We start from the raw sequence: 24,839 nt of genomic DNA on the forward strand, positions 1-24,839 counted from the left end.
TTCCAAAGTTGTGGCAAAATGGCTTAAGGACAACAAAGTCAAGGTACTGGAGTGGCCGTCACAAAGCCTTGACCTCAATCCTATAGAAAATGTGTGGGCAGAACTGAAAAAGCGTGTGCGAGCAAGGAGGCCTACAAACCTGACTCAGTTACACCAGTTCTGTCAGGAGGAATGGGCCAAAATTCACCCAACTTATTGTAGGAAGCTTGTGGAAGGCTACCCGAAACGTTTGACCCAAATTAAACCATTTAAAGGCAATGCTACCAAATACTAATTGAGTGTATGTTAACTTCTAACCCACTGGGAATGTGATGAAAGAAATAAAAGCTGAAATAAATCATTCTCTCTACTATTACTTTGATATTTCACATTCTTAAAATAAAGTAGTGACCGTAACTGACCTAAGACAGGGAATTGTTACTAGGATTAAATGTCAGGAATTGTGAAAAACTGAGTTTAAATGTATTTGACTAAGGTGTATGTAAACTTCCGACTTCAACTGTAAATAAAAAAAACAATCAACACATCATAGTTTAAGTATCAATGGTTGCTAAACTTTGATTATATGCAAAAACAGTAAATTATTATTGCTTGGACAGAAAAGTTACTGAGGCAAAGTGTATGACAGTTTATCATTCCAGCCACCAGACTCTTCTGCTTAATGATGAAGCAGGTGTCTTGTGTTATTATTAATTTATCTTCTTTGTTTAGTATTAAATTTGACAATTTAGTTTGACTATGGCTTGACATATCATTACTCTTCAAGATGCTATTCTTCTTCAAGATGATGAAGAGGCTCTCAATTCATGCTAAAAGACTCTCTAAGGCTGTTTTCTGCCTGTTTCTTTGTGATCTGTTTCCAGGCAGTGGGGATATCTCCAGGATGTGCGCCATACTGTATGGCAAATTCCTTGTTGAATTTTGCCATCACATATTTCCAGTAGTCTGAGGCCTGTATGCTGGGATCTGCCGGGATATGCCAGTTCGGAAAAATGTCTCTGTACTTTTTTAAAGGGTGGAATTCTGCATTTGTCTCGTAGCATTTGAAAGAACCCTCACTAAACACTGCAGAGGAGCAGATGTCAGTGCAAAGTTTCATTGAGTTGTTAAACCTGAACTGACCAAGTCCCTGTGGTCTGTGTATTGAGGCACAGTGCTCATTGTGGGCCTCCCCTCCTACCTCACATGGTGCCTCGCAGAATGGACACTGCTTCCCGCAGCCAAACACTCTTGTGAACAGCTCGTTTTGCGGCTTGATTTTCTGTCTTTCCAATTTCTTTTTCACATCCCCTGCTTTTTGGAATTCTTCTGTCAGAGACTGTTCCATCTCCAACACAGATGTTTCGAGCCAGTGGGCAAACTGTTCCTGGTTGGAACTGTTGAGGATCATAGTGGCTTCCAACGCATCTTGGGGAATGACCAGCTTCTCTCCAAGTTCCCTGCATATGTCCTGAATTAATTCCTTTATGTCGCTGTTCTCTTCAGTCTGTGCCTTTGAGATTGCCTCATTGATTACTTTGATAATCCCATTGAGTTGATACTTCTCCAATTCAAACATTTTGTTCCCTTGTGAAAAGCGTTTCAAGATTTCATCCAAAATCCAATTCTTGACAAAGGCTTCATAGTGACAAATGTAGCTCACATAGTTGTCAAAGTTGAATGCTGACAGCAGTTGCTTTAGGATAGAGTACTGGAAAAATGTCCGAGAGCTGAATTGAAGGGCATTCTGTCCCATCAGCATTTCATCAACAATTTCTGGACCTAGAGAATTGGTGACATAGGCTTCTACTGCAGGTCTGAGACACAGGCTGGTGAACTCCGCAGCTTTCTTCTGACACTGATCTTGTCCACTGAACAAGTCTTTGAAGTCTGCCAAGTATTTACCTTTGAACTGTTCAAGGCACCAACGAGGATTGTTGTCACATATGAACTGTTCATGCATTGCTTGGAAAGCCCTGGATGCAAACCCACAAATGTACAATTTAATGGAGACTTCAAATGTATCGCTTGTCCCAAGATTTTTGTTGGCTTCCAACTTCTCTTCAATCATGTGCAGGATCTCTTGAATGTATGTGTCATGGTAGTTTGTTTTCTTTTGAACAGTCTCTCCCACAAACTCTTGGCATTTGGCTATGAGGTTGTCTGCCATGGCCTGGGTTTTTCTTGTGTTCTCATCCGTGTAAATGCTCTTCACTAACTTCTTTAAGAACCCCTTGGGAGAGACTATGAAGGGTTTTGTTCCATGATCTTCAAGTTTCACTTTGTTCAACTTTTCATTCACTGCCTTCTGCATCATGTTAGACCGGAGCAGGTTGAGAACATGGCTCACAATGTCTTCTTTCTTCAATCCTGTAAAAGAGAGCTCCTTCACAGTTTCCTCCCACACCTTTTCAAATTCTCTGTCAAGCTCCTGATCTGACCTCTGATATTTGTTCTTTCTGCAGTCCTCAAGCAACTTCAGCACCCTTTTCTCCATCACCACTGTGTAGTTCTTCTTGATTGTGTCAAGCTTGTTCATTCCTTGTTGAATCTCAACATCAGCTTCCAGTTTACTTAGAACAGAGTTTTCTATCTCCCTTTTAAGACTTTTGGTGCTGTTTGCAAAATCCTCTCTGTATCTCTCCACCAAGTAGACATGTCCATCTGCCTGTTCATAGTACTTGGTCAGGTTGTCAAGAAGTGTCTTTTCCCATTTGACAAGTTCTATTGAGGCTTCACTTTTCAAATGACGGAGAAAATCCCTCACGTCTTCTGTTTGATATTTCATTGCTATTGTCCCGAAGTTGGAAATCCTTATTTCAGCATTTGTCATCCATGTGTGCATGTGCTTTCTGAATGACCATTCCCACTTACTGAACTCAATGCACAACTTCATGTAAGCATCAGCCACCAGACTGTTTCTGAAGCTGAAGATGAAGTTTTCATACTTCACAGCATTCCACAGGCTTTTGGTCCACTCCAGAAAGTCCATGATGTTGTTCCTAGAGGCTTCACAGTTCTGGAAGACCTCGATCATGTTCTTTTTGAACTCGTATACGGACTCACTGTAACCGGCGTTGACGGGTGCCATTGGGGGGTTTCCGTGCCAAAGTCCAGGGATGTACCAGTTACCAGTTTCCGGGTTGTACTCCATCACATCAGTGAAGCTCTTGTTCTCCTCCTTGTTTTCCATTCTGGCTGCTGCCTGGGTCATCTCGTTCAATTGCTCTAGCAGCAATTTCCGGTCTCTCATGTTCTTATCATGTGCCGAGACATCAGCCACGTTCTGGTGGACGAACTGACACTTGGGTTTCTTTCCCACCTCTTTCATCCGGAGAAAAGCGTGGACCACGATCTGCAGGATGTCCTTCATCTCTGTCGAGTTCTCCATGGCAATATTGATTATTGTGACATCACTCAGCCCAACAACAAGTGTGGCTAGCTCATTGTCATGCTCGTAGCTGTCATTAAGCTGTGCCAGCTCCGGCGACTTCAGCCCTTCTGTGTCGATGATCACTAAGAAGTCGCAGTTCAGCTTTTTTTTGAAGTCGTCTTTGACTTTAATGAGCAGCATGAAGGCCCCTCTTGTGCATCTGCCGCTACTGACTGCGAACTGCACTCCAAACATTGTGTTCAATAGAGTGGACTTTCCCGTGCTCTGAACACCTAGAACGGTTACCACCAGGATCTTGCTCTTCGGTTGCACCAAGATATTGAGCTGATGCAACACATCACTCACCCATCTCATAGGTATGTTAGACGCGTCTCCATCCACCAGTTCCAGAGGAAACCCATCCAGAAGCAACTCAGCACATAGTCTGGGCAGGTGCTTTAGTTGTTGCCTTGACTCTTCAGTTTCTTCCAGTAAGGCTGCAGATTCATACAGTTGACCCATTTCACGTAAGAAATGCTCAGTTCCCAAAGAACTGTTTGAAATCTGTCTGTCAAGGTCCTCAATTTCATCTTTGTTTTCAGATGAATTCTGAGACTTTTCTTTGTACAGTTCTCTAAGGCTAGAAAGGTTTTTACGAGCCATATTGTCCAGGTTCATTCTCATCCATTTCAAGAAGTAGGACCTTTCTAGCCCTGTGCTTGATATTGCATTTATGAAGCAGGTCATTGCCTCTGACATGTCATACCTCCTTTGCTGTTCCCTAAGTTGTCTCTTCTCTGTTTGGAGTTCACTTTTGTACATCTCTAGGTTCTGGTTCCCAGCTTTCCGCAGTCTGCATTCCTCCTTCTCTAGACGTGCCAGCTCCTTCCAGATCTGTCCTTGCAAGGGAAGCTGACTTTCCTTATACTGTGGTGTGTGATGAATTTTTGACGTGATTGCGTCAGCATTTTTCTTGGCACTCTGACATTCTTTGCAGTCCTCATCAACCAGGATTCCAAGCTCATGTGCCACTTCAGCCATCTGCTCCAATGGCATTTTGGACTTTGAATTCTTAATCAACTCACCAACTGTGTTTCGCAGGTTCTTCACAAAGTCTGCATCATTTATCTGTTTGGTCTTCAGGATGATGCTGCTTTTCTTCAAGTTCAACTCTGCTGCTGCTTTCTTCAAAGCATCAATGCTGAAGCTCTTGCTCTGTGTGTCACCCACTAGAAACAGCTGAGCCTTGGTGTGTTGGCTGGTCAGTAGCTTGTACTTGGTGTCCAGGTTGTCAAAGAACACAAAGACTGCTGCAGAGGTCTGGCAAAGAAAGGAATATTGTGTTTCAAAAGAACTGATGTCCCCTCTAAGATTGGTTACAGCAATAGCTTCACCGAAAATATCAATGTTTTTTTTCCCACTTGGGAGGTACCAGCTTATCTCAACCAATCCATTGGATATTCTCCTTGGGCTATCACCACATTCCATGTCGTGGTGGACAAACGTGTCGTGATACTGTTGAGGATTACTCAGTAGCTTGTTTAGAATCTGAGACTTGGACAAAGAACACTCGCCCAATCTGACAAAAGAGACCATGGGGAGGTCAGAGAGAACAATCCTGTCTTCAACAAATCCTCTGGAATCTGCCAACGAATGCGGTCTGAACTTCTTGACAATGTCTCTCATGGCCCAGAGCATTAGCGTGCACTCTTCTGTGTCACAATTGTGGAGAAGCAGGGGCACTGAAAACTGACACATTGACATTTTCAAAACCATCTCTTGCTGGAGAAAACCATTGGAACACAGAAAGAGAGCTGTCACAATGTCTAAGGGGTTTACAACATTACTAGAGTCCAGGCTATCAACCAGACTCTCCAGATCTAGATCTATGTTGCAAAATGAAGCATCACAACTTGCCTCACCTCCTGATGAGGTACATTTTACACTCCTAGCATTCACATTAACCATCATTAACCTCTTTAGGAAAGTCCATGGCAGGGCTGAGAGAGTCTGAGCAGGTTCATCTGTGACTGTCTTCTCATCTATCTGGAGCACCGTGCTCAGGGTGAGCTTCTCTGTGTAGTGTTGCTCCAACCCCAGGTCCAGCAGCAAACTCTCCAGGTGGGTTTCTGTGGCGGAACAAATAACGGTTTCAGATCTGACCTCCTTGGTTGTCAATCAATCCATTGTAAAACACCCTCCTGTCACATTAACACAGTGAAAAGTTTTAATACACTCACTTGTGCGGCCATATGTCACAGCCGACTTGCTTTGGGTCCCGTTCTTCAGCACCGTAGAAACGTGGAAGGAGTACTTGACACCTGGACTCAGACTGGAGAAGGTCAGGGTGTTGGACTCTGTTGTTATCTTCTGGACTTCCTCTCCATCACAGGAACAGGTCACGAGACATGCCTCAACGACACCAATCGGTTTGTCCCAACTCAGAGACACTGATTCCCTGCTGACTTGGTCAATCTTTACCTTATCAGGTGGCACGGGTTCTGCAAAAAGGACAAAAAAGGGCCTAATTCAATTACAACTTGCAAAATGAAAATACAAGTCAAACATAATTCTCCCTGTAATGAAGAGGAAATGTTTTAATCATTGCACTTACTTGTATACATGGACATTGTGATCACTGCGCTCAGATTCCTATCTTCAGTGACCGATGTGATGCTGAAAGTGTACTCCGTCCCTGGAAACAGGCCTTCCACATCAGCGCTGTTGGAACCTTGGATAGACAGGATCTCTCTCTGGGTGTCGCAGGAGTAGGTCAACTCGTAACTCCGTGCAGGGTCAGAAGGAAGCCAGCTCAGAGAAACAGAGTCACTGCCAACAAAGTGAACTGTTATCTCTCCAGGGGAGGAGAGCTCTGTGGAAGAGAGCAACATTTTTGGGAATAACTTGCAAGTATATACCCCAGAAATATATAAATGTTTCATCTCTAGGAAATGTGATATAGCAGCCAATCACAAACCTGAAATTATTGTTTGACTGTACATAATGAGTCTTCAACACAACTCTCTTTTCAGTCATGAAAAGTTTATAAATACATGCTATTATACTGCATCATCACTACTGTTGTTATGCTATAATAATAATAATAATAGTAAAATAATAATAGTAGTGAAATAGTGATAAATACTGAAAAACAAGTGAAATATGTTTTAAACAGTTACAACCAGCGCAGTAAAGGCTGATCGCCATTCACAGTGAATAAAGTAACGCTCCCTATACTTTTCAATGCAAATAAGCATACATGCAGTGTTTATGTGAATGAAAAGCAACTGATATTGATTTTATTAAATGATAAAGTATACTCTACGGTTGTCAAGAATTCAGAGATACAGTATAATTCCTCTAATATTATTGAAGTACCTGCTACAGCAGCATCCATCTGTTGAGATGGCTCTGTCTCCAGACTGTCAGCTTGTACTCTCTGAGATGTGTCCTCATCTTTCCCAAGGTATAAGTCAAGGAATAGATCACTTGCATCATGAAAGTCCTTCAAATTAAAAGTAAAACGTCTACAGCTAGAAATAAAGTCAATTGAATGAAGAAGAAAAAAATCCCCACACTGCATATTGCAATGTACTTGATAAAAGAGTGCACATTTTAAGGACAACTACAATATGTACAGTGCCTAGTGAAAGTCAACAAGGGCGATTCCATGCCAGGAAAGCCCAAAAACACCTTTTGTATCTCAGATTATTCTGGCAATTCTCACATAGAAACTTGGATGTTTAATATACCTTTTAAATGTTTTGAAAATCATGATGAAAGTGGTCCTTTTAGGCCCTTTTTAGACCTATATATGCCTCCAGTAAGACCCTATGACCCATGAACTGTACATAATACAGATAACATCCTGGTGTGATTATACTCCTTATAGTGTGTTCTAAACTATGGAGTATGTCTAGATTCTGAAATACAATTCTTCACATTAATTTAATCAACATATATATATTTTTTAATAAATTCGAATTTTGTCCACAAATGTACCCTAATTTCCATTATATGTAAATAGGTTTATGATTAGGTGAATGCCAAAATGTAGTTATTTTGTTAGATAATTCTCCCTATTAGCTGAAAAAGTAGCAGAGCACTCATTTTGGAAATGTGACGTGTTTCAAAAGTATATTGTTCCAAACAATATGTCTAAAAATACGCAAAATCAAAAAGGGTACTTTGGAGATATTCATATTAATATTTTTTATGTTGAATAAATTAATGTGACATATTTATTTTTATCTAGACATACTCCATATTTTAGAGAACACTATAAGGAGTATAATGACACCAAGATGTTGTTTGTATCATTTGCGGTTCAAGGATCATAGGGTCTTACAAGAGGCAGGTATAGGTCTAAAAGCCAATTTATGCTTGATCCGAAAATGTGGTCGGAGGCGCCGTATGGATAGTGTGACGCAATGGCGGATCCTCCGGAGGCACGCAGAGGCCAAATTGAGCTTTGTACCGCATCGCTGTGCGCCTCTCAAATTTTAGAACAACGTGAAGGGCTCCGTATAGCTCCGATTTGACATGATTATTTGACAGTAGGTGGGGGCGGGAGGTCCTGTATAAACGTACTTCCTTGACAACTTCCTTGTCAACAGCTCCGCGCTGCTCCGTGAAGCGCAAAAAGTATGAATGCCCTGGTTCTGCAGAGGCCATATCATCGTAAATGCTGCACGGCCAATGCAGATACCGGATTGACCATGCATCACCTTTAATAAGGGCCTAAAACAGCCACTTTCATCATCATTTTCAAAAAAATGGTGAAACAAATGTAAAAAGCATATCAAACATACTTCCTCCCAATGAAGTTTCTATGTGAGAGTTTTCAGAACAATCTGAGATACCAAATATATTTTTGTGCCTTTCTGGCATGGAATCGCCCACACACACTCTGCACAGTCTTCACATTTTGCTGCCTTAAAATTAAATCTAAAAAGGGATTAAATTAGATTTGTTTTCCTACGGATCTACACAACCTACACCGCATTTTAAAGTGAAAGAACAGTAAATTGTCCAATTAATAAAAAATACAAAAACAAAGATGTCTTGATTGCGTGTCTTCACACCCCAGGGGGAATATTGGTGGAAGCACCTTTGGCAGCAATTACAGCTGTGAATAATTTTGAATAAGATTCTACCAACTTTACACAACTCTTAGAGCTATATACACTCAGACGGCAGTTTATTAGGTACACCACCCCATTCACGAAAATGGATAGCTGTGAGTCACGTGGTCGTGGCTTGTTATATAAAGCAGGTAGACAGGCATCAAGGCATTTATTTACTATTGGATTGAACGTTAGAATGGGCAAAACTAGTGACCTAAGCGACTTTGAGCGTGGTATGATCGTCGGTGCCTGGCGTGCCGGATCCAGTATCTCAGAAATGGACGGCCTCCTGGGCTTTTCACGCACGACAGTGTCTAGAGTATACCGAAAATGGTGTGACAAACATAAAACATCCAGTCAGCGGCAGTCCTGTAGGGAGGAAACTGCTCGTTGATGAGAGAGGTCGAGGGAGAATGGCAAGAATCGTGGGCGCAGTACAACAGTGGTTTGCAGAACGGCATCTCAGAACGCACAACTCGTCGATTCTTGTCACGGATGGGCTATTGCAGCAGACGACCACAGCGTGTTCCACTCCTATCAGGTTAAAACAAAAAGAAGTGGATCCAGTGGGCACGAACATGATAACCAATACTGGACAATAGAGGAGTGGAAAAACATTGCCTGGTCCGACGAATACTGGTTCCTGTTGCGTCATGCTGATGGCAGAGTCAGGATTTGGCGTAAACAGCATGAGTCCATGGACCCATCCTGCCTGGAGTCAACAGTACAGGCTGGGGGCGGTTGTGTACTGGTGTGGGGAATGTTTTCCTGGCACACATTATGTCCCTTGATACCAATTAAACGCCACAGCGTATCTGAACATTGTTGCTGACCAGGTGCATCCCTTCATGGCAAAGGGGAGTCCGACCCGGTACTAGAGGGTGTACGTAATAAACTGGCCACTGAGTGTATATCCATTGTTTTTGTCCAAATTGCTCAAGCTCAGTAAATTTGGTTGGGAATCATTGACAGACAGCAATATTTAAACCTGCTGTTCAAGCAAATTTAAGTCAGGACTGAGTCTGCACCACGTAGGAACACTCAAATTATTGTGGTGGCAGCATCATGTTATTGGTATGCTTGTCAATGGCAGGGACTGGGGAGTTTGTCAGGATCAAAATAAATATGAAAGGAGCAAAGCACAGGTAAAAAGTTAAGAGGAAGACCTGCATTTTATTTTTATTTTTTTAGCGGTACAGTTTCAGTCCTGACTTAAATCTGCTTGAAAATCAGAGACAAGGCTTAAATATTGCTCTCCATCAATGATTCCCAACCAAATTTACTGAGCATGAGCAATTCTGACAAAAACAATGGATATACAGTATGTTACCCTAAGAGATTTGCAAAGTTGGTAGAATCCTTTTCAAAATGATTCTCAGCTGTAATGGCTGCCAAAGGGGCTTCCACCAAGAATGACCTCTGGGGTGTAAACACATACGCAATCAATACATCGTTTTATTAATTTGGAAAATGTTATATAAATATTTTATACACTTTGAAAATGTGGAGTAGGTTGTGTCAACAGGTAAGAAAAAATCTAATATAACCACTTTTTAGATTGAATTTTAAGGCAGAACAATTTGAATTTGTGCAAGGGGTGTGTAGACGTTAACTAGGCACTGTATATAATGTATATGAAGAGTTTCCAAAATATATACAGTGCATTCGGAAAGTATTCAGACCCCTTGACTTTTTCCACATTTTGCTACGTTACAGCCTTGTTCTAAAATTGATTAAATAAAAAAATGTGCTCATCAATACACAATACCCCATAATGACAAAGCGAAAATAGGTTTTTAGAAATGTTTGCAAATGTATTAAAAATAACAAACTGAAATATCACGTTTACATAAGTAATCAGACGTTTTGCTATGAGACTCGAAATTGAGCTCAGGTGCATCCTGTTTCCATTCATCATCCTTGAGATGTTTCTACAACTTGATTGAAGTCCACCTGTAGTAAATTCAATTGATTGGACATGATTTGGAAAGGCAGACACCTGTCTATATAAGGTCCCACAGTTGACAGTGCATGTCAGAGCAAAAACCAAGCCATGAGGTCGACCGCTCAACCTGGTCAAAGGCCTTTTCGGCGTCAAGAGATATAACAGCAAGGTCCACGTTGGGTAACCTCTGAGAATACATCATGTTGAAGAGGCGCCTGAGACTGAAGAATGAGTTTCTGTTAGGGATAAAGCCGGTCTGGTCCGAATGGACCAATTTGCCCACTAAAGTGCTAAGCCTGTTAGCCAGAGTTTTTGCTAAGATCTTTTGGTCTGTATTGAGGAGAGATATTGGTCTGTATGACCCTACTTCTTCCAGATATTTACCCTTTTTTTTTTTTACTGAAATAACTGCCTCATCCAAAGTAGGTGGGAGAGCTCCATCCTCATTGGCCTGAACAAACAGTTTGTGCAGGTAGGGAGAGAGAATGTTGCTGAATGTTTTATAGAATTCACCAGGGAATCCATCTGGGCCTGGGGTCTTGCCACTCTTTAGAGATGTAATTGTTTCTCGAATTTCTCAGAGAGATATTTCCTTATTCAGGAAGTTAGAATCTTCCTGGTTCAGGGCAGGGAGATTACAGTCCTCCAAAAGGTTTTGCATTATTAAGGGATTAGGATCTGCTTTAGATGTATATAGAGTCTCGTAAAACTAACGGAATATGTAATTGATGTCCTTGGGGGAAGAGAGTAATTTCCCAGTTGCAGATAAAAAGAAAAACATAATTTGGTCTTTAAAATGTTCACAGAATGTCGGTTCTGTGAGGAGCTGAGGATTAAGCCTCCAGACCCTCTCGCTTGATACGATGTCAACCAATCTCAAGGAAAAGGTGAGTGGACTGTGGTCAGAGATTATAATATCATGATACCTTACATTACAGATATAAGGGAGTAATTTAGTATCAACCAAAAAGTAGTCCATTCGGATATAAACATTGTGAACATAAGAGTGAAAGGAGTATTCCCTACCCGTAGGGTTGGAGATCCTCCAAATATCAAATAAATTAGAATTTTTTTATGTAGGTATACAAGAATTCGCTTGAATAGGAGGTAGGGGTACGCCGGGTAGAGGATCTATCCAAATATTGGTCTAGCACACAGTTAAGTTCCCCCCAATGACCAGGTTAGTATGGGAGATATCTGGAATCAGGGCAAGGACTCTTTTGAAAAAGGTGGGGTTTCAATGTTTGGCCCATAGATATTCAGTAGAGTTACAGAAGTAGAATGGATCTCTCCTATTACGATCACATAGCGACCCTCTTTATCCGCAATAGTGGTTTTATGTAGAAAGGGGATTTCTTTCCGTACCAGAATCGCTGTGCCTCTCGTTTTGGCGGAGAAGCTAGAATGATACACTTCACCCACCCACCTACATTTAAGTTAGCTATGAGAATTGTTTTTCAGATGGGTTTCTTGCAAAAATATAATATCAGATGAGAGTTATTTCAAGTGGGCTAGGACCTTGCCTCTCTTGATTAGTTCGTTTAAACCCTTGACATTCCAGGAAGTAAATGTAAGCCTGCCCTCCTCTCGTTTGTAGTTCCTATGGTGGCCTGCATAACGTCCAACTCAATAAAAAGGTATGAAAGCGCACCAAACCATCAAGAGCAGCATATGTAGCACTTACACTTGAGCAGTATCCAAAGCTGTCATCAAGGCAAATGGAGGCTACTTTGAAGAATCTCAAATATAAAATATTAACACTTCTTTGGTCACTACATGTTTCCATATGTGTTATTTCACATTTTTGATGTCTTCACTATTATTCTACAATGTAAAAAATAGTAAAAATAAAGAAAAACCCTTGAATGAGTAGGTGTGTCCAAACTTTTGACTGGTACTGTATACATACACATATACACACATATACACTTCTTTTTTAAATTAAATACAAATTTAAAAAATATAAACTAAATTAAAATGTAAAATATATAAAATGATTAGAAAACAATAAAGTACAAATAATACTTATATGTACACACACACACACACACACACACACACACATATATATACATACATACAGTGAGGGAATAAAGTATTTGATCCCCTGCTGATTTTGTACTTTTGCCCACTGACAAAGAAATGATCAGTCTATAATTTTAATGGTAGGTTTATTTGAACAGTGAGAGACAGAATAACAACAAAGAAATCCAGAAAAACGCATGTCAACAATGTTATAAATTAATTTGCATTTTAATGAGGGAAATAAGTTTGACCCCCTCTCAATCAGAAAGATTTCTGGCTCCCAGGTGTCTTTTATACAGGTAACGAGCTGAGATTAGGAGCACACTCTTAAAGGGAGTGCTCCTAATCTCAGCTTGTTACCTGTATAAAAGACACCTGTCCACAGAAGCAATCAATCAATCAGATTCCAAACTCTCCACCATGGCCAAGACCAAAGAGCTCTCCAAGGATGTCAGGGGCAAGATTGTAGACCTACACAAGGCTGGAATGGGCTACAAGACCATCGCTAAGCAGCTTGGTGAGAAGGTGACAACAGTTGGTGCGATTATTCGCAAATGGAAGAAACACAAAAGAACAGTCAATCTCCCTCGGCGTGGGGCTCCATGCAAGATCTCACCTCGTGGAGTTGCAATGATCATGAGAACAGTGAGGAATCAGCCCAGAACTACATGGGAGGATCTTGTCAATGATCTCAAGGCAGCTGGGACCATAGTCACCAAGAAAACAATTGGTAACACACTACGCCGTGAAGGACTGAAATCCTGCAGCGCCCGCAAGGTCCCCCTGCTCAAGAAAGCACATATACAGGGCCGTCTGAAGTTTGCCAATGAACATCTGAATGATTCAGAGGAGAACTCTTTGGCATCAACTCAACTCGCCGTGTTTGGAGGAGGAGGAATGCTGCCTATGACCCCAAGAACACCATTCCCACCGTCAAACATGGAGGTGGAAACATTATGCTTTGGGGGTGTTTTTCTGCTAAGGGGACAGGACAACTTCACCGCATCAAAGGGACGATGGACGGGGCCATGTACCGTCAAATCGTGGGTGAGAACCTCCTTCCCTCAGCCAGGGCATTGAAAATGGGTCGTGGATGGGTGTTCCAGCATGACAATGACCCAAAACACACGGCCAAGGCAACAAAGGAGTGGCTCAAGAAGAAGCACATTAAGGTCCTGGAGTGGCCTAGCCAGTCTCCAGACCTTAATCCCATAGAAAATCTGTGGAGGGAGCTGAAGGTTAGAGTTGCCAAACGTCAGCCTCGAAACCTTAATGACTTGGAGAAGATCTGCAAAGAGGAGTGGGACAAAATCCCTCCTGAGATGTGTGCAAACCTGGTGGCCAACTACAAGAAACGTCTGACCTCTGTGATTGTCAACAAGGGTTTTGCTACTAAGTCATGTTTTGCAGAGGGGTCAAATACTTATTTCCTTCATTAAAATGTTGTTATTCTGTCTCTCACTGTTCAAATAAATCTACCATTAAAATTATAGACTGATCATGTCGTTGTCAGTGTGCAAATGTACAAAATCAGCAGGGGATCAAATACTTTTTTCTCTCACTGTACATACATAAACACACAAAAACACCACAGGAGGCTGATGGGAACCTAATTGGGGAGAGCGGGCCCACGGCAATGACCGGAGCAGAACCAGTGGAATGGCACAAAACACCAACATGATTTCCAGGTGTCCGATGCCACCCCATCTGCCCCGCCCCAACCATCACCACCAGCCTCCTGCAAAAAAAAAAGGTATATTAATAATAATAATAATAATAATAATAAGTAAGAATTGATAAATAAATAAATAAATAATGAAACAAAACAAAAATGGGGGAATATAAGGACATCCATTCGAAAGTCTCAATGATCAAACCTGGCAAGCCAATCAAACTGGCATCGCTCTAAAATCCAACGACAGGTCAGTCGTCCAGCCAGAATGAAAGTGAAATGAAAGCTCAGATCGCCCTCCAGTGGCCGGGTCCGCGTCCTACGTGTCCGGGAACAACAATAAAACTTGCTGAAACAGTTTAATAAGATTTCCCCCGCTATGGCACAGTATGGATTAGAGTCCATGAGCAGACCCTAACACACAATGAAAAGGCGCTATAACCCGTACGGGGGATTGGTGTGTATTCCCGGATAAACTTCTCTGCGTCCAAAACCGAGGAGAGACAAATCTTCTCACCAGAAGGAAGGGTTATCCTGAGTCTGGCAGGTAAGAGTAAGGCTGGGCGAAGATGGAGTTTGTAGAGTTTGGTCATGACATCCCTGTAGCCGGCGCGTAATCATCATAGACACGGAAGGGATGTCCTTTATGTAACAGGTTACCCCTCATTCGAGCCTCACGCAGGATAAGATCCTTGGTCTTGAAACTATGACAACAGATGATTACTGGGCGAGGACGTTGGCACGGTCTAGGCACGGGGACAAGAGCGCGATGTGCACGGTCCAGCTGTGGATCCGAAGCCAAAACTTCCGATCCCATTGTATCCCTCAGTAGCTTGGCGAAGAAGTCGGTGGGGCGAGAGCCAGCCTCCACCCCCTCTGCCAGACCAACAATGCGAAGGTTATGATATCTTGACTGGCCCTCTAAGTTGACAACTTTCACGGAAAGCCTCTGCACACTCTCCTGCAAGGACGTGCATTGCTTCTCTAACTCGTCTATCCTACCAGCGTTGAATTCAGAAGCCTTCTCAAGGTCCACAATACTCTGGCCCTGCAAAGCAACCGTTCAAATGGTGCTCTCGATTTTGGTGTCCAGTTCAGCAATAGCAGCCTTGAAATCCTCAGCTATACCAACACTTAGTTCTCCCAGAGCCACGGTAAGTTCTGAAAGTGTCACATTATTACAGGTGCCTTCCGCCATGGCTGTCTCGTTGTTTGGTGGGGAGGAGGCCTCCAATTACGATTTCTTGTCCTTTAGTCGCCTACTACTCGACATGTTGACATAAAAAGTTACACTATTGTATTAAAAAGATACTTATGGTGTAAAAAGTACGGTAAGTTAAGTTAGATTGTTTCGTAAAAAGTAGCGGGAGCCTCTCTCAAACACAGCCATTCACTCCAACATGCTAGCTCCGCACCCCCCCCCCCCCCCATCATTCTGAAATGGAAGAAGTTTGGAACCATCAAGACTCTTCTTAGCGCTGGCAGCCCAGCCAAACTGAGCAATCAGGAGAGAAGGGCCTTGGTCATAGAGGTGACCAAGAACCCGATGGTCACTCTGACAGAGCTCCAGAGTTCCTTTGTGGAGATGGGAGAACCTTCCAGAAGGACAACCATCTCTGCAGCACTCCACCAATCAGGCCTTTATGGTAGAGTGGCCAAACGGAAGCCACTCCTCAGTAAAAGGCACATGACAGCCCGCTTGGATTTGCTAAAAGGCACCTAAAGGACTCTCAGACCATGAGAAACAAGATTCTCTGGTCTGATGAAACCAAGATTGAAGTCTTTGGCCTGAATGCCAAACGTCACGTCTGGAGGAAATTTTAGAATAAGGCTAACGTAACAAAATGTGGAAAAAGTCAAGGGGTCTGAATACTTTCCGAATTCACTGTGCCTTGCAAAAGTATTCAGACCCCGTGGATTTCTTCACATATTATTGTGTTATTTTTTGTTAACAATCTACACAAATTACTCTGTAATGTCAAAGTGGAAGAAATATTCTAACATTTTTTAAAGATTCATAAAAATTGTATAACTCAAATATAGTCGTTGCATAAGTATTCAGATCCCTGAGTCAATACTTGTTAGAAACACCTTTGGCATCGATTACAGCTGTGAGTCTTCTTGGGTAAGTCTCTAAGAGCTGTGCACACCTGGAATGTGCAATATTTGCCCATTATTATTTTTTACAATTCTTCAAGATTTGTCAAGATTTTGGGGATCATGGCTATAGAGCAACTTTCTAAACGTGCCATAGATTTTCAAGAAGATTTAAGTAAAAACTGTAACTTGGCAACTCCAGTGTAGATTTGGCCTTGTGTTGTAGGTTATTATTCTGCTGAAAGGTGAATTTCTCTCCCGGTCTCTGGTGTAAAGCAGACTAAACTAGGTTTTCCTCTAGGATTTTGCCTGTGCTTAGCTCTATTCCGTTTCTTTTTATCCTTAAAAAAACTCTCTAGTCCTTGGCGATGACAAGCATACCCATAACATGCAGCCACCACCATGTTTGAAAATATGAAGAGTGGTACTCAGTGATGTGTTGTGTTGGATTTTCCCTAAACATAATGCTTTGTATTCGGGACATACAGTTTACTTCTTTGCCACATTTTTTGCATTTTTACTTTAGTGCCTTATTGCAAATAGGATGCATGTTTTGGAATATTTTTATTCTATACAGGCTTCCTTTTTTCCCCCTCTGTCATTTGTGACCGACCGGCTCGATTCGGTCTTATGTAGCAAAATTTGAAATTGTGTTTTTTACATTGGATAAAAGTAGAGACTCAGAGCTAGAAAATGGTATATCACACACTACAGTTGAGGAACAATGGGAAAGTAATTCTGCTTTGGAAGTTGATAAACATGTAACCTCACTTTGGAGAAAATGGCCTTTGAATGTTTTGGTACTACTACTAGAGAGCCCTTCTTTCTCTACACCCATTCAGCATCGTTCACACCCTCTTAAGCTTTAGCCCCACCCATCTCTTTAAGGGTTGATCAGCTAACTTGCTAACGTTGGCTAGCTTGCTAGCTACTTCCAGACACAAATGAGAGAACAGCTCATTGACCATTTTACTCGCCCTAGCAGAGCTGGTTAGGCTGTTCTTATGTTATCCAGAGCGTTGGTGACGGCAACTGTGCTGCTGGCAACAATCTACGCTTTTTTGTCAACGTTTACTGACACCGGCCATATTCAACGGGTGTTGAGCGTTCGTAAATGTGTCAGTTATTCTGCGCTCAGACGAGAGTGCTCTGAAATCGGAGTAGACATCCAGAGCAAATTTAACAGCTACGTCTATCAACAGTTTTTGCAGTGACATCATTAACATTCTATTGAAATGGTTACTTGCATAGTGGAGTCTTTTGTTAAGACATGTAGCTAGCTAGCTAGCTAAACAATTAACCATAATCCCAACTCATGACGTTACTACCCTGTATGAATCTGCAGGTAGCTAACCAACCAGGTTCAATGTTAGCTAGCTAACATTAGACTATAGCTAGCTAAGAAAATGGCTCTGAGATACGAATAATATTACTACACAGATCATACACGTAACGTTAGCTAGCTAGCAAGCCGGCCAGCTAATGTTAGCTAGCTAGCTAACAGTACACTTTAACTTGAAATGAAAACTATTTTCTGACAAAATCAGAAACGTGTAATATATGAAAATGTAGTTCGCTAGACTATCTTACCCGTATACATGGACGGACGCTTCTCACTCTCTGTTACGGATGCCATGGTTGCCCTTAGTTTGAAGATGTAATCCAGAGACAGGTGTTTTCTTCATCTCCTTAGCTATCATACTCTAATTCCACTGATTTCAAAACTCGGTCCTCCAGAAAGTGGAGAGCAACACTTATGCAGTTCTACCACGCGATATATATATTTAAAAAAAGCTGCATTAGACAGGATTACCTACACATACTGACCAGCTCAAATAGACGCGTGCAACATGGCAGACCAATCCGAACTCATCTCTCGGCATGTCTAGCCCACTCATTATCACAGCCAATCATGGCTAGCGGGAAGGTTGCTGTCTTTTTCTGTGGCTAAACCAACTAGGCTCGTAATTGAACAATTTTATTCGTATTTATAGATGGCATACACGTTTGTTATTAAGGCACATGAGTGTTCACATGTTCCAGAAGGCATTTCTGCCAAAATAACCCGCATTTTGATGTTAAAAAAAGTTTACGTTCAAATGGCTCTCCTGTAGGATGCCTAGTTTCCTGAAATGAGTCACATTTAGCTTAGTATTTTGGAGTAACTACAATGTTGTTGATCCATCCTCCGTTTTCTCCTATCACAGCAATTAAACTCTGTCACTGTTTTAAAGTCACCATTGGCCTCATGGTGAAATCCCTGAGCGGTTTCCTTCCTCTCCGGCAACTGAGTTAGGAAGGACTCCTTTATCTTTGTAGTGACTGGGTGTATTGATACACCATCCAAGATGTAATGAATAACTATTACATACTTAAAAGGATATTCAATGTCTGCTGTTTTTATTTTTACCCATCTACCAATAGGTGCCCTTCTTTGCGAGGCATTGGAAAACCTCCCTGGTCTTTGTGGTTGAATCTGTGTTTGAAATTCACTGCTCGACTGAGGGACCTTACAGATAATTGTATGTGTGGGGTACAGAGATGATGTAGTCATTCAAAAATAATGTTAAACACTATTATTGCACACAGAGTGAGTCCATGCAACATATTATGTGACTTGTTAAGCACATTTTTCCTCCTGAGCTTATCTAGGCTTGCCATAACAAAGGGGTTGAATAGTTATTGACTTAAGACATTTCATCTTTTCAATTTTAATTAATTTGTAAACATTTCAAAAAACATAATTCCACTTTGACATTACGGGGTATTGTGTGTAGGCCAGTAGCACAAAATCTAAATGTAATACATTTTAAATTCAGGCTGTAACACAACAAGATGTGGAAAAAGTCAAGGGGTGTGAATACTTTCTGAAGGCAGTTTATAGCATTTTGCAAAAACACATGTCCCCCCCACATTCTGAAATTGCATTTTTGTCCCCCCCCCCCCAGTTTTATCATTGGAATGTGAGGCCTCCGAGCTGTCGGATAGGCTATTTGGAGTGTTTATCTGACTGAAAAAAATATATAATTAATAAATAAATATGTCCCCCCCACTTCTAAAAGCAAAGTTGCACCCCTGCAAAGGATGCCTTTACACAGGCAGCCCAATTCTGATCTTTTGACCAATCAGATCACCTCTGAAGAAGATCTGATGTGAAAATATTTGATGTGATTGGTCAAAAGACCAATTAGTGGAAAAAATATGTTTAAATGCAGCCAAAGTGTATTGAAAGCAGGTGTGGTTCCTGAGATAATTACGCAAATAACATCCCATCATGCTTAGGGTATTCATGTATAAAAATGCCTGCTTGCTCATTATTTTGGCTACCATCGCTAGAAAACGAGATCTCAGTGACTTTGAAAGAGGGGTCTCAAAGGAGCATGGGGGGTTTAAATGGTGTGTGTCTCAGTCACCAGATCTCAACCCAATTGAATACTTATGGGAGATTCTGGAGCGGCGCCTGAGACAGCATTTTCCACCACCATCAACAAAACACCAAATCATGGAATCTATTGTGGAAGAATGGTGTCGCATCCCTCCAATAGAGTTCCAGACATCTATGCCAAGGTGCATTGAAGCTGTTCTGGCGGTTCGTGGTGGCCCAACACCCTATTAAGACACTTTATGATGGTGTTTCCGATTTTTTTGGAGCTACCTGTATATCGAGCAGACAGTAAAATAAAATAGAAAAATAAATAACTTATTTTAACAGGTACACCACCAGTCAAAAGTTTGGACACACCTACTCATTCAAAGGTTTTTCTTTATTTGTACTATTTTTTACATTGTAGAATAATAGTGAAGACATCAAAACTATGAAATAACACATATGGAATCATGTAGTAACCAAAAAAGTGTTAAACAAATCAAAATATATTTTATATTTGAGATTCTTCAAATAGCCACCCTTTGCCTTGATAACAGCTTTGCACATTCTTGGCATTCTCTCAACCAGCTTCATGAGGTAGTCACCTGGAATGCATTTCAATTAACAGGTGTGCCTTCTTCAAAGTTAATTTGTGGAATTTCTTTCTTTCTTAATGCGTTTGAGCCAATCAGTTGTGTTGTGACAAGGTAAGGGGGTTATACAGAAGATAGCCCTATTTGATAAAAGACCAAGTCCATAGTATGGCAAGAACAGCTCAAAAAAGCAAAGAGAAACAACAGTCCATCATTACTTTAAGACATGAAGGTCAGTCAATACGGAACATTTTAAGAACTTTGAAAGTTTCTTGAAGTGCAGTCGCAAAACCCATCAAGCCCTATGATGAAACTGGCTCTCATGAGGACCGCCAAAGGAATGGAAGACCCAGAGTTACCTCTGCTGCAGAGGATAAGTTCATTAGAGTTACCAGACTCAGAAATTGCAGCCCACATAAATGCTTCACAGAATTCAAGTAACAGACACATCTCAACATCAACTGTTCAGAGAGGACTGTGTGAATCATTTACATTTACATTTTAGTCATTTAGCAGACGCTCTTATCCAGAGCGACTTACAGTTAGTGAGTGCATACATTATAATTTTTTTTTTAGAATTTTTTTTTTATTTGTATTTTTTTATACTGGCCCCCCGTGGGAATCGAACCCACAACCCTGGCGTTGCAAACGCCATGCTCTACCAACTGAGCTACCTCCCTGCCAGCCATTCCCTCCCCTACCCTGGACGACGCTGAGCCAATTGTGCGCCGCCCCATGGGTCATGAATCAGGCCTTCATGGTTGAATTGCTGCAAAAAAAGGACACCAATAAGATGAAGAGACTTGCTCGGGCCAAGAAACACGAGCAATGGACATTAGACCGGTGGAAATGTGTCCTTTGGTCTGGAGTCCAAATTGGTGATTTTTGGTTCCAACCTCCGTGTCTTTGTGAGACGTGGTGTGGGTGAATGGATGCTCTCCGTCTGTGTATTTCCCACTGTATAGCATGGAGGAGGAGGTGTTATGGTGTGGGGGTGCTTTGCTGGTGTCACTGTCTGTGATTTATTTAGAATTCAAGGCACACTTAACCAGCATGGCTACCACAGCATTCTGCAGCGATACGCCATCCCATCTGGTTTGGGCTTAGTGGGACAATCATTTGTTTTTCAACAAGAAAATGACCCAACCCACCTCCAGGCTGTGTAAGGGCTATTTGACCAAGAAGGAGAGTGATAGAGTGCTGCATCAGATGACCTGGCCTCCACAATCCCCCGACCTCAACCCAATTGGTTTGGGATGAGTCGGACCGCAGAGTGAAGGAAAAGCAGCCAACAAGTGCTCAGCATTTGTGGGAACTCCTTCAAGACTGTTGGAAAAGCATTCTAGGTGAAGCTGGTTGAGAGAATGCCAAGAGTGTGCAAAGCTGTAATCAAGGCAAAGGGTGGTTATTTGAAGAATCTCAAATATAAAATATATTTTGATTTGTTTAACACTTTTTTGGTTACTACATGATTCTATGTGTGTTCTTTCATAGTTTTGATGTCTTCACAATTTTTCTACAATGTAGAAAATAGTAAAAATAAAGAAAATCCCTGGAATGAGTAGGTGTGACCAACATTTTGACTGGTACTCTTAAGTTGACTGATAACACATTCTCATTTACAGCAACGACCTGGGGAATAGTTACAGGGGAGATGTATGAGCCAATTGGAAGCTGGGGATGATTAGGTGGCCATGAGGGCCAGATTGGGAATTTAGCCAGGACACTGGGGTTAACACCCCTATTCTTACAATAAGTGCCATTGGATCTTTAGTGACCACTGAGAGTCAGGACACCCATTTAACCTCCCATCTGGAGCATTGGAATATTATTTAGACCAGAGGAAAGAGTGCCTCCTACTGGTCCCCCAAAAACACTTCCAGCAGCATCTGGTCTCCTATTCAGGGACCGACCAGGACCAACCCTGCTTACCTTCAGAGGCAAGCCAGCAGTGTGATGCAGGGTGGTATGCTGCTGACAAGGTTATCGAGTCTGCATGATAAGTTATACAACACATTTCTATCTGCAAAAACCTCAGTGTGAAAGAGCAACAGCACACCCTACCTCTTCATCTGAGGAGCTATCCATTGGCAGGGTGTCTTCAGTCGCCCCACTCCTACCCCGGTCAAAGGTCACATCTTTTAGACTGCCTGGCTCTGAAATACGTTTGGGATAATAGATTGACTATTGTTACAATGCCAATCAAATAAATGTAGCAGTACATCAAAAAGATGGTGAAACATTATCAGATGCTTTATTTTCCATTGTATCTCACCAAAGAGGGAAAGCACTAACTGTAATATTGATAATTATGCCATTTATCCAAAGCGACTTACAGTGGTCCTGGGAGTCGAACCCACTATCCTGGCGTTGCAAGCATCATGCTCTACCAACTAAGCCAGTGCGGGGGGGAATGTTCCCCAATGCTGGAAGGGGGGCCTGAATGAAAATGTTTGGGAACCCTTGAACTAAGCTACAGAGGACCACCCCTTGACACTGACCCAGGTCAGATTAGTTTTCCCCCACACAGGGTTAGAATTGGTTGATCCTAGGCAGGGCCTATGGTGTTCCTAATGTTTTGTACACTCAGTGAAGTTTATCAGTTACCGGACATGAAAATCCCTGGGCAACTGTGGGCAGGGCCTATACACTTTGCAAGGCAAAGATTTTGGCAATGATGTATAAATAAACCCTGGATTGCTGATGCTATGTATTGGCCAATTAGCGGCTTTGAAGCTACCAGTCGCCATATTGGTACTCCCCAGAAGGAACAGTCTTCCATAGGAATGAATGGAATTCTACAGTATTTAAATAACATGTTTCAATGTAATATTATAGGTATTTTAGTATTTCTTTGTTGAAGTGGGAACTTAAAATGAGCACTCTAAAGATGGCTGTGCAGTGGCTTCAATACAGCGCCCCCTGTCAGTCATACAGGGTTTAGAACATATCATTGGATTTTACTTCCTTGATAGGTTGTAGTTTGTGGGAATACAATACAGATTTAATTATGATTAATTTAATAAAAAGGTTATGAGATATTGACAGGTAAAATATAATATTCACAAAATGAAATCGAATACTCAAAAGTGCAATTTTCAAATTTTTATTATATACTTTTTTTCTATCATTGATGTTTTTTTATTTTGTATGTATTCAATCTACTTGTTAGTGTGAATAGATTGTTTTTTTAAACTAATCTCGTTTTATATTTTGTAGTTTATTTTTGTGAATAATTGAGAAAAATCCAGCCGACATATGACATCATGACTTGAAAAAGAAAAAGGACTGAGGCTACCTACCTCCCTCTTCCTCGACGATTGCGTTGCATCTCATGCAAAACGGCTGTCCCTCCTCACAAAGCGTGTGACATCGAGGACACTTCATTTTCAGAAAATGTCTGGCACACAACGGGACATCAATAATGTGCGTAACAGTAAAGTGAAATGTTGTAGTGATTTAGACACCCCATAGAATTAATACAAAAAATGATGAATGCCGCATAATCGGATCATGACAATGTTGAAAAAAAGCTAAGCCTATTAGGCTATGCTACCATATCAAACATTTGCATTCACAAAAAGTATATTAGCCTACAGCTAGCTTAGTGTATAATCAACTACTGTGATATTAGATTTACAATTTCGTAGACCTACAGGTTGTATAACATTCACTTTCTTGAAATAAAGATAAAAACTTGCCCTGTGATTTAAGCCATTAAAGAGTTTGATAAGCAAAGTTTGATGAGACACGACTCACCTTTTGATCACTCTGCAGCTCAATGACAACGGATAATCAAACGTTCCAGATACTTAAAGTGGGATGAACCATGTGCAAGAATGACAGACCTATCTTATCGTTCTGACAACATTCATGCCATCATATTTCAAACATTATCAGACCTAAACTGTATTAGCCTACGTTTTATTAGGATGTAATTAACGTGAAATTATTTTTTGGTTATAATTTGGTTTAGTCCATCTATGCTTATCTTTCAGTTTCATTTCCTTGAAATGGGAAAGTAAGGGAATAGCCTAGTTAGGGCGAGGCAGCTTAGGAAGAGGACGACTGGAGAAAGTTTTCAATGGCACAGATTCAAGAATGAACATTTAGCTAGTTGGTGTAATGTTTAATATATATATACAGTGCATTTGGAAAGTATTCAGACCCTTTGACTTTTTCCACATTTCGTTACGTTACAGCCTTATTCTAAAAAGTAAAAGTAACTGTAACGGATATGAAAAAAAGCTAACATAACATTTTAATATAATATAATATAATATAATATGCCATTTAGCAGACGCTTTTATCCAAAGCGACTTACAGTCATGCGTGTGCATCCTCTGTAGCTCAGCTGGTAGAGCGCGGCGCTTGTAACGCCAAGGTAGTGGGTTCGATCCCTGGGACCACCCATACACAAAAAAATGTATGCACGCATGACTGTAAGTCGCTTTGGATAAAAGCGTCTGCTAAATGGCATATTATTATAATTTTTATTTTTTTGGGTCCTGTGGATCGAACCCACTACATTGGCGTTACAAGCGCCGTGCTCTACCAGCTGAGCTACAGATTGCATGGTATTTTGTGGCAGACATTGTCTATATTTCACTTCATTCTGTCACACAAACAGAACATCTGTAGGTGAGGGAAGATAAATGACAA

General features: G+C 41.3%; 1 protein-coding gene across 1 annotated transcript; it reads right to left on the reverse strand.

Moving 5' to 3' along the window:
* Nucleotides 1-799: 799 nt before the first annotated feature.
* Nucleotides 800-24,014, reverse strand: LOC311132088 (interferon-induced very large GTPase 1-like; the record flags this gene model as incomplete). The annotated part of the gene is given in 8 exon segments (XM_084165263.1): nucleotides 800-5,481; nucleotides 5,593-5,853; nucleotides 5,967-6,224; nucleotides 6,731-6,857; nucleotides 22,242-22,333; nucleotides 23,480-23,577; nucleotides 23,937-23,983; nucleotides 23,985-24,014. Coding segments are annotated over 8 exon segments (5,589 nt in total). The 5' UTR covers nucleotides 24,009-24,014.
* Nucleotides 24,015-24,839: the final 825 nt, after the last annotated feature.

The sequence above is a fragment of the Coregonus lavaretus genome (assembly GCF_964263955.1).
Source record: "Coregonus lavaretus genome assembly, chromosome: 7".
Lineage (NCBI taxonomy): Eukaryota > Metazoa > Chordata > Actinopteri > Salmoniformes > Salmonidae > Coregonus > Coregonus lavaretus.